Consider the following 11,288-nt stretch of genomic DNA (forward strand, 5'->3'; position numbering starts at 1 on the left):
CAATGGACAAAGGAAAACATTACACAACAAGATTACAATGGTCAACCACTCAAATAAATGGAGGTGTTGCAAAACCTTTGACTTGAATATGGCCTAGGAGCATTTGACCCACCAACTTAGACTTCCTAATGGAGGTGTTGCAAAACCTTTGGCTCAAATATGACCCAAGAGTATTTTGCCCAACTATCAACTAAACAACTCAACTTTAATAGATATATTTACACATTTATTGAATAACTTCTTATTACAATCCTTTTCTACTTTTTACATTTATCGATAAACTTAATTTTCCCATTTATCTCTACTTTTCATATTTATGGACTAACTCTATCTTTACCTCTTAATTTACTTTTCACAATAATCAAAAAACTTCATCTTACAACTCTACACTCCAAACACATACTTACTAACTCCAAACATATCCAAACATATCCATACTTGTTAACACCACTTAATGCGCCCCAACGCCCCCCTTTGGGAAACATTGTGGTGGTGGCTTTGTACCGACTTTTAGTACATTTTGTTCCATAATTTCTGTACCCAATTCACTGGTACTTTGGTTCCAAAGTTACATAAATCATCACTATTGTAATAAGTATTACATCTCTACAAATCATCTATGGATCTTGTATGACTCCCAATTCACTACTACTTTTGTTCCAACAATACAGAAATCTTAACTATTGCAAGTATTACAAAAATTTGAACTCCTAAATTTTCTATCAAGGATACATGCCCTGACTCATGAAAGAATCCAACCTCTCTCATTTGACAGTTTTTCTGTCAATGATATATGACTTGATACATACCCCCATATTTTAAAGACAAAATATGCATATGTTGATTTGTTCTAACGTTATTGAATAGAAGTATTTGATTGAACGACTTTAAAAACCTGAAGGAATCAAAAGGCAATGACTTATGAGTGAGAGAGAGAGAGAGAGAGAGCAGACCAGAAGTGAGGCTTTTTGTATAACCATCCGTTCCTCAATTGAATACATGTATTCCTACTGTACTTGTAAAGCACTGTCTTGCACATGGAAAGAGAATGAGAACCATTCATGTTAAACTTTCCAACATAGTCACACTATAACCTAAGCAACTGTCAGGATTTAACTATTGAAGACTGGACGTAGAATCACAAATATGTTATGCTTTCCCATCATTTCACTACACTGGGTTCCATCTTTATCCTGCTTTCCCTTTAGAAGAGCTCCATCAACTGCTGAGCCACATCTGCATATTAACGCGAGTGCAAAAGGCAAACCACTTCAAAATTCAAAACTTACAAAAGACAAGCCTAGGTAGGTAAAACAAGAATTATACCCACAAAAAACCTTAGAACAACAAGCCTAGCAAAAACCCAGCCCAGTAGTATAATTACAGAACTTTCTGTCTATATCACTCAAAATCCACGATCATCAAGGACCAGTGCCATAAACATCTTGTTTTTAGTTTGCTATTTTCTTTATTTTGTAACTTACATTTTTAAAATTTTAACAACTATAGTCAAATCCCAGATACTGCAAAAGTAGGATGGATTCTAAAGATTGTCTTCAAAACTAATATTCTGCTTTCTTTAACAAATATGGGTAACTTTCTCTTTCAAAGAGATTTTCTCCTACTTTTCAGTAGCTTGTTTTCAAGGACGATATATTAATTCTAATAATTAAATTTGTTCTACTAAAATCAGATTTGTAAATTAATTTTTCAACTACAAAATAATCTTGTCCTCTGAACATTAACTTTAGAAAACGGCTTTCAATAATAAAAACATTTAGTCAAGCACCTGCCTTTTGTTCTATGCATGTGACTAAGATTTCATAACTGGTTTTTCGTAGTGAGAATAAAAAGAAGAAAAGGTTGGTTTTAGATTAATTTTTAAAGCAATCACTCAATTGCTTAATATATTAGGACAGGAGAAAATATTCAGAAGTTCTTTGAGATACCTTGGAGAATAGCTGGTGTTGCTTGGAACTCTTGCAAGATGTTTTGATAAGGAGCAAAGTCCATATTCAATAGCTTGGCAGACAGATATGCAGCTCCAGCAGCTATCTGGTGGGGTTTAAACTGAAGCCAGAGTGAGGTCCTTAGCCTTAAAAAAAAAAAAAAAAAACACCACATATCAGCCTCTAATACAACTATCACTACTACCATCACTTGTTGAAGAACGCATCAAACAGTTAAACAAACCATCTGGGTCCATTACTAAATAGGATGGCAATGTCTAACAGTACTTCAAAACAGAAAAAACATCAGTTCCAAATACACAACTGTATGTAACAATAAAAACTAAGTGCAGGAGCAAAGTAATTTCAAGCATTCACTTCAAATGAATAAAAGCAAGTCGTTTCTTCTTACCCACTAAAAAGCAGCAACTCAGGTAGAATATTTCCAAGAATCTCTGGAAGATTGCCGATAGTATCATTATCATATGATATATGTTATACCCCATATACAGAATACATCAAACTCCCAGGTAAATTTGGCAGCAGGGGCTTTTGATTCCAGACTAATGCAACCCAAACTAAAAGACAGGAGGTTGTGGCATATTGCAAACAATCATACTTCTCAAAGCAACCCACCATCTTCAGCTCTAAATGACGTAAATGTTGATCTGGACTGGAATATCATCAAGCACTCTCATCTCATTGTGCTTGAAAGCATGCAAGCTAACCCCACATACAGATATAACCCATAATTCCCACGGTTGAATAAAATACACATGAGAAGAAAAGATAATTCTTCCACACACATATATACAGCATATACGTATATAAATATATAGTGTACTGGTCATTACATTTTTCTGGTCGTCAGCATGAGTTGTTTTGTCAGTACTCTGTAGGTAAGAACTCAAGTTTATGGAAAGTTGCATCTATCGTAAAGCTTGTACCTTAATTAAAGGTAATGTTTCTCCCAGTCTAGGGCTGGGACATGAGTTTTGTTCTTCTCTCTTTGATGGGAACATAGATGGGTGGGGGAGGGTAGGGTTTCTACAGACAAAACTACCTTGACACGGGAAGTTGCATCTATTGTAATGTTTGTACCCTGAAGGTAATTTTGCTCAGTCTTTGGGTAGGTGGTTTTTTAACTGTTTTGGTTGGTGGGTGGGCGGGCAGGAGAGGGTGGAATTTCAATGGACAAAGCTACCTTTATACGTGCATGAGCATGCAGATCACGAGTTATTTATTTGATGATCGTGATTCCAATGATGATATAAATTGGAACAGACATCACCTGGGTGGAATTAAATTTACAATTTTTAAGTCCAACAAATTAAATGCAAAACCTTGATGTCACTGAATATTTCAAAAGTTTACACCTTCAGGATTTCCTAAAATCACATGTAAAATGACTGGTCAATAGATACATCATAACAAAACAAAAACAAAAAAATTTACAGATTCATTCAAATAATCTTAGCCAGTGCAGGATGAAATAGGCCAGGCATGCATCTTTCCAACTATAGGTCGGTGCTAAATTTTTACAACATACATTAAAAAGTTTTAATGTCCTGAATAACAGAATAAACTATTAAAAATAAAAGTCAAACAGAGAGAAAGGATTCAATCCTCCACAGAAACGAAATGAGGGAAATTGAAACAACTTCACAATAGTTTCAAAATTTTAATAGCTTACAAAATCCAGAAATCAAATAACAAGAGAACGGTATTTATTTGACAACAGGAGCATCACAGAAAAGACCAATCAGTTGAATGTCCAATGGTATGATGATTGTTAAGAGAATTTTAAAAAATATATATATAGTTTCTTGAAAATTCCAAAATTGCTAAGAGATGTAGATAGTTACATGATGATTTTTAAAAGATACACCAAAAGCAACAGGGGCCAGAACACACCAAAAGCAAAATGTGAAAATGCAAGGAAAAAAGAAAAACAAAAAAAGAACTGCTATGAGAAGGGGAAAAAAGCCATAAAATTTTTACATATAAGCAAATAAATTTCAGAATCAAAACATCCCAATGTAAAATATATTTTTGTCATAAAATAATGTCAGTATTATGACATTTATGTGAAACGACAAAACTTCAGGTTTAATTTGGATGAAAATACAAAAGGCAGAGAAAAAATGTCATCTTCAAGAAAATAAGTTAAAAGGGTTTCAGTTATATATTACATATTAATCAAGGACGGGAGAAAAATGGAAAATGAAGGAGGCCTAACACAGTAAAGGAAAAAAAAGCCCGCTGGCTGCTAGATAAGAATGCATACATTTTCTATTCTCTTTGTGGGAGGAAGAGATCCAAAATCATTTTATTTTAATTTTTTTAATGATCTTCCACAATTCACATTCCATGCTTATCAAGATAACCCATATCCCTGATCAAAATCCACCTGTCTTGAACCAGTCAGAGTAACACCACATATGAGTTCCACCCTCTCTGACTCAAAATGATGAAAATACCAGATGATAATTTACCAGGTATAGACACCAGTCAGCAAATACCCGACTTACAAACATAAGTTGGTGCAAATTTAAGGTTTTCAACTGAAGGGCTTACTTGTATACGTGCTAACGGAACATCAAGAACCCAGTGGCTTGACATGTTTTTGTTTTCTTTTTTCTGAGTTCAACTTGGGGTGGCCGGGTGGGAAGATTCGAATCTCAAACCTTTTAGTCGAGGGTAGACACTTTATGTAAGTTGAGCTAAGCTCACTGTTGGCATGTCATAGGTACAGTTGATTCTTGAAACTTGAAAGGAAAGACCAAGAATTTTATCATAGAACCAAATCCCTATTGTGACTTATTTTGTGCTAAATAGAAGCTCGTCCAAAGAAGTTGATCAGAAAAAAATTCTCTATTCAACTCACTTGACCATCCATCACAGGGACATAAGAACAAAAACAAGATCATTGGCAGCGGTTCTCTAGGTTATAAAGACAATGGATAGCAGATCCAATCTCACAAGCACGCCCTTCTGATTCAAAAAGTTCAGAAGTAAAAACTCCATATTTTTCAAGGTATAGGCAAATGAATGGCTCAGAGAGGACGCTCCAGGGAGAGGAGGAAAATATATATATTTTTGGCTACGGGAAGATAGAAAGTGACACAGTAGGCTCATTGGCAATCATTAGCACCAAGTACCAAGTCGATGGGGTTTATTCATGGTTAAAATTACTTCACTTGTAAAACAAAAGTTTCCATGAACAGCATATCATTCCGCCAGCTAAGTATATCAAATAGGCGAGCATGTTAATCGTGCATAGATCCTGCAAATTATACGCATGCCAGAAGAATCAATAATTCATAGTAGGATAAATGTGCAAGGGTAGCTCGCTCTAACAAGAAAACAATTGACACAAGTAACAAACCATTTTGATCCCCAAAGGGAAAGAAGATCACCAGTGCATCATCTTTCGTGTCACAATCAACGCCAAAATTCAAGAAATCTGTCATTCCACTGAGATTCTTGCACCCACATATCCCAAATCTAATTTTTAATGTTACATCATTGACCTACTGTTCACAAATGGCAAGGGCATGCTTACTAAATAGACTAGACAATCCAGAAAGATTCCTGAAGCAGTTGCAAGGACAAAATAATTGCAGTTGCAGAGAAGCAATAAATTGAAGATCTCTATCTTGCAGGTACAAACATATTGCATGTAATTCTCTTGACATTAATAAATCAAATGGACGGGTGGAACAAATAAAGTGATGAACTTACCCTTCACTGATCAAGTTCAGTGCAAGATTCACCAAGATCGACTGTGAAAGACCTATCTTATTAAGAACAGACATAAGAGGAGCATAGGGATGTTGTACGTTGAGTTCAAAGTTTAGAGTAGTCAGTATCAATTGCTCAGCCTCAGTTACGCTTTCACGATATTGCTCAAACCAATCCTGTACAAGATGCATATTAAGATGTCATGATGATGGTATTTATAATTTGCAAAGAGAACAGAATTGTGGAATATTAATAATTGACGACTTGGAAGTTAAAACTTGTAAGAAATGATTAGTTTATCATAATATTGTGCTTTTAATAAGAACGGTAGTTTAGTGATTATCACACTCTTATTAATTTATCAGGATTGTTTATTATAATTTTACCATTGTCATATTAAAACCAATCAGATGAAAAAAAAAACAATACAATGAAGGTTTTGTAGAATATTTTATCCTAAAAAATCATTGTGATAGTATTCTAACACATCTTAGGAGAAAAATCTTCACAAAGAAGATACTATGTAAAGGATAAGCAAGAAAATATAATAGTCATAGACGATGAATGAGGAATGAGGATACTCACAACAGGGAGCATGTAAGATAAGACATTAAAATCCTGTTTGTGCAGAATTTCACATGAAGCTCGCAAGACGTTGTTCAAAGGTCGTGGTGTCTCCTCTGATTTTGCAGCAAGGAAAAGTGCAGATGTGGCAATCAACTGCAAGAGTGGTGAGTAAAAAAATGAACCAATTAATGCAAAAGTCACATCACGCAATAAGGATGCAGAATAAATTGATACAATCAATATGAAGACTAGATTGGTATACTCTATCATTACTGCTAAAATGAGACGAGAAAAGAAAAAGATCGCCCAGTTCCACAAAGTATATGGATAAAACAGATGAGGGGGAATAGGAAGAGAATAGAAAAGAATGGCAAAATTCTCAAATCTAAATCATTACCTACATTAACAAATGCGGGGAGCATGAATTATTACTCTTTCCAAAAGGAATTTCAGTAACAGAGAAATTGATCCATAGACTAAAAAGCTTCTAATATCTCATTGATCATCAAACATAGAATCTACAAGTTAATTATATTTTGAGATTAATGAATGTGAACATTGCTCTTCCAGAAACTCTCAAGCCTTAGAGCAAAAGAACTTACAAATCTATCATGACAAGCATGTGACCTTCGAACAAAAAACCGATGGCATAGAATCATTGCAGTGCCAATGGTAGTCTGAGGTCTGCAAGAAACAATGACAAGTGTTAATAACTCCACAAGGCCCACAAATGGGAGGAAACCTCGGTATTGTTTTATTGGTAAATTAATAAATAAACGCATTCAATGTACTAAGAAATAATTATCAGAGATTTAAATTACTTACAACTCAAGCTGCAAACCAAGACTCTGAAGGAAGGCACAATATGTGTACCGCAGATGTGTTTCCCGTATGGTATCTATACCATCTTTTCTTGAAGGTGAACATCTCTCAATCTCATCCCTGGACATAAACAAAGGCTCATCGTCTTCCATTATTGTGCGATCTCGTTTACAGCTGGCAGATGTAGAGACATCATTGTTGGATCTTGGAGGAGGGTGGACCAAATTGCTATAGATTGAAGGTCCATTATCATATGTCCTTGGCTGCCAATGATACCTCCCACTATCCTCCCAACGTGAAGCAGAAAACTTCCTCCTCTTAAGAGACTGAGAGTTATGAGGCTTGATGGAGTTCAAAGTATCAGGCCTTGCATAAATAGACCTATCGACCTGCTCTTTATACTGCCCCAGGAATTCAAAATGGTTGCTGCTATAGCCATAATCATAATAACTGCTCCTACTTGTCTTTTGATGGTGGTTTTTGACATCATAGCGATTCAGGGTGGCCCAGTAATCATCATTAACCATCCCTCCTTGAGAACTGAAATTCCGAACACGAGCCATTCTTCCGGAGCAGAACAATAGCCCACCCCAGGACACACAAAAAAAAGGTAAGGAATAATATCAAGTTTCACAGAAAACACGCTAACTAAAATCATTCAAATTCTGCATAATATCAAGTTGTATGTATTTTTTTTTAGAGGATAAAGGGTTTCATTACCAAAATGTGAAGTAACAATGAACAATTAAGTTGTATACATTGATCATTTAATTGTGACTTTCAACAGCACAAGAGGCTACTATAGAAGAAATAGGGAGGAGAACTCAAGACTTCTAAGCTAATATCTATTAATAAAAGTTACATAACAAATGAACATCACCATTCGAAATCTATATTCTTTCTTTTGAGTTTTAATCTCTTTACCACAATTTTTTCTTCAATGCTCGGGGAAAAAAGGTGAAAAACACATAATCATGATACTGCCAACAGCTCCAAAAAAAATAAAAACTAAAAATCGTGGACAGCCGCTCTACAGCGTAGGAGTCTACAAAAGATCAGGAACCAATAAACAAGGTTATTTTTGATAGAGAACGCAATCAAATAAACATTTCTTTTTTTTTTCTAAAAAAGAATTCCCCACGAACAGCTGTGGAGCCCAAAAATTTTCTTGGGTGGGGCAAAATTTTACAATTGAACTTTTTATAATCTTTCAATTTTCAAGGGGCAAAGTAGATAAGCCTAAAACGAACAGAGAGAGGCAACCCCCTTCCCTTCCTCCTTCCTTCTTATTAAGAGTCCCCTATCGCATACATATTTTGGGAAGCATGAAGATCTCAAGTTACGTCAATTAACAGACGAATATTTACTCGTAATACTCACACAGAATTGTATGATAAGAACATACGAATGCATGCATCTGACAACCTACAGGATACAAGCGTCACATCATAGAACAAGATCTTGCCTAAATCATAAAATCAAGGAAGAAACCAGATCATAAATTCCATAATATCATGAAAATCATCATCAACGAGCTCTCGTAAACACATAATCAAATCCAGGCCAAAAATAAAGAAATCGTGAAAAGAAAACAACGAAATTAAATCAATTTTATACCGAAACAGAAGAGATGAATCCTGGAAAGTTAACCGTGATCTTGTTGCAGTAGCGATTAAGGATTAGGAAGATGCAGAGAGAAGAAAATTTTGAAGAAAAGGAAGAGGAGTTGTTGAAACAAGGAATAAGAGGAAAAGAAGAAGATGAATTCAGAATTGTGAGGGAATAGGAAGCTGTTTCAATTTCATCCAAATATTCTTGGTGGGGGGCTTCCTTTTTATTTTTCTTTTTATTTTTCTTTTGTTCTTTTTCTTTATTATTATTATATTTATTTTTTTATTTTCTTGTGAGCTGACGGTGAGGTCCACTTTTCCACCCAACCCCAAAGGGGAGCGTTTACAAAATGGGCTGGGCCTGGCTCTGTATAATACATTGGGCCGATATAACCATATTTGTAAAAGGCCCATCTCCAAAATCATTGGGCTGACCAGATGAATATCAGATTTTAAATTTTCATTTCGAAAAATAGCAAATCAACTTTTCTTCTGTAAAAATGACAAAACAATTAATTACGAATTTTTAAAAGTCTAGATTACTCTTCAATCATTAAAAAGAAATGTTACTATCATATGAGGCAAATTGTTAAATACACTTTAATTAAAACATACCAACATATCTTTAGTGTGCCAAAAACCACCATACCAATTCATCTTCTTAGTGCGAAAGCCTTTTCAACCCAAAACCTATCAAGAAAGTTCAATAAAACCACTAAAATCTCACCCAAAACCAAAATCTGATGAAGTGTGGTGACTTCTAGCAAAAGACGACAATTTGGAGGCGTGCGACTATCGACGGTCGGTCGTCTAAAGATATGACGATGGCAACTAGTGTGGGAATGACAGTAGATGATAGATATTCAATAATTGGGTTGCAGGTGGTGAAGGACGTGTGAGAGAAAGAATGTTACCAGAGAAAAATATCAGCGGGGAGAGACAATCAGCTGCTGAGATGGTGGTGAGTTACCATGAGATTGAAATTGAAGTGAGGAGCCGTTTGCATGAAAAAGGAGAGGAAAAAATTCTATTTATTTTCTTTTTTCTTTTTTCCTTTACTTATATATATCCTCAAATCTTGCTTTAATTCCAACTCTTTTTTTTTTTCCATCCTAAATTCCAATTCTTTCAAATACTTAACCAAATCTAATTTTTATAAAATAAATGGTCTCCATAATTATTTTTAAATTGACTTAAAAATTTAAAATTAATGAAATTAAAAACCAATCATTTAAGAAGTTTAGGCTTTAATGTCGGTTGGAAAAAGTGAAACTGGATGTATAATGTAGGTTTTTTAAAAAATGATCTTTAATGTCGGTTTTAAACTAACATTGAAGATAGGCTACAATGTCGATTTAAAACCGACATTAAAGGCCTACATTTATTTATTTTTTACTTTATTAAAAAACATTTCTTATTTATTTTTTACTTTATTAAAAAACATTTCTTTCATTCATATCAAATATTCTCTCTCCTTCCAAACCTTCTCTTACCAAACCTTCTCTTCTCCTTAGCTTGGCCATGTGAATCACTTCCGATCGTCGTCATCATCGGCAATGTTTGGATCTCTGTCGTTGTTGCCATTCTTCCGGTGGTTGGTCATCGCCGTGGGTGTTCTTCCGATGGTTTGATCTATAGATTTGGGACAACATCTGGTCCAACTTGTTCCCGTCATCGTCACTGGTACGGTGGAGTTCACCGTCCGTAGATTTCTTAAGTGGTGGAGTTCTCTCTTCTCCTTGGATCTGTAGATTCCAGTGGGTTAGCTCACTGTCCGTCCAGCTTGTTCCAGTCATGGAGGTGGGTCCCCGACATTGGAACTATAGATTTAGTTATGGGTTTTTTCGATCCGGTCATCTATTTGTCCGATCTACTCGTGGGTCTTTCGATCTGGTCGTCGACGTGGTACTTTTGCCAGATCTGTAGTCTCAACTCTGTTTGCAAGGTCCGACGTTCCAATCTTCGAGCTCCGGTTCGGATCTCTTTAAGTTTGTGGGTTGTTTAAGTTGTTTGCTTGGAAAGGTAAAATTTTCTTTTCATATGTATTTTCAATTTAGTCATTTAAAGTTATTTCATTCATTTTATTTTTATTCTAATAATTAAGTTTCTTGAAATTTTGAAATATTGGAATCAAATTAGTTGAAGAATATATATTTGGTTGGTAGTTTTGCTTGGTGTAGTTTAAGTGTATATCAAAATCATTTTCTTTCAATTATATATAAACTAATTTGGTCTTACTTGGTTGATTTAGCTTGATTGGTGTGGTTCAAGTGTTATTTCATTAATTTTATTTTTATTCCAATGATTGAGCTTTTTGAAATTTGTTAATGTTGGAATTAAATTAGTTCAAGAATATGTATTTGGTTAATTGTCTTGTTTGGTGTGGTTCAAGTGTATATTAGAACCAATTTGTTAATGTTTTAGGTCTTATTGTTGATTATGGTTAAATTTACAAGCTTACAGTTACGTAATTTTTCTTTGTTATTGTTTGTCTTTTTTGTAGATTAAGTTACATATTTTAAAATCATGGATAAGTCATGGATGAAAATAAATAGAATGTCAGCTGAGTATAGTTTAGGGGTTGAGATGTTTATTA

General features: G+C 34.7%; 1 protein-coding gene across 5 annotated transcripts; it reads right to left on the minus strand.

Moving 5' to 3' along the window:
- Positions 1–950: 950 nt before the first annotated feature.
- On the minus strand, positions 951–8,945 carry LOC120067177 (cyclin-T1-4-like). 5 transcript variants are annotated; one of them, XR_016525290.1, is made up of 9 exons: positions 8,700–8,941; positions 7,086–7,646; positions 6,863–6,944; positions 6,279–6,413; positions 5,694–5,869; positions 5,338–5,485; positions 2,362–5,235; positions 1,950–2,095; positions 951–1,236 (listed from the first exon to the last, which is right to left on the minus strand). XR_016525290.1 is itself a non-coding variant. In XM_039018651.2 (7 exons), the coding sequence occupies exons 2-7, from the start codon at positions 7,643–7,645 to the stop codon at positions 1,205–1,207; spliced, it is 1,131 nt and encodes a 376-aa protein (XP_038874579.1). In that variant the 5' UTR covers position 7,646; positions 8,700–8,945; the 3' UTR covers positions 951–1,204. The 5 variants fall into 5 exon arrangements, 1 of the variants encoding a protein (XP_038874579.1); XR_016525289.1 differs by lacking the exon at positions 5,338–5,485; XR_005478939.2 differs by having other exon boundaries at positions 1,950–5,235.
- Between the last annotated feature and the right edge of the window lie 2,343 nt (positions 8,946–11,288).

Source organism: Benincasa hispida, chromosome 12 (genome assembly GCF_027475165.1).
Source record: "Benincasa hispida cultivar pf3 chromosome 12, pf3_genome.v1.1, whole genome shotgun sequence".
In the NCBI taxonomy this organism is placed as follows: Eukaryota; Viridiplantae; Streptophyta; class Magnoliopsida; order Cucurbitales; family Cucurbitaceae; genus Benincasa; species Benincasa hispida.

Excerpts from the sequence above, each read along its gene's own strand:
- LOC120067177 (XM_039018651.2), bottom strand. The coding sequence starts at position 7,645 with ATGGCTCGTGTTCGGAATTTCAGTTCTCAAGGAGGGATGGTTAATGAT. Across the intron at positions 6,414-6,862 it reads ATGCTTGTCATGATAGATTT|TTGATTGCCACATCTGCACT; the intron begins GTAAGTTCTTTT and ends CCACTCTTGCAG. Across the intron at positions 2,096-5,693 it reads CTGAACTTGATCAGTGAAGG|GCTAAGGACCTCACTCTGGC; the intron begins GTAAGTTCATCA and ends TTTTTTTTTAAG.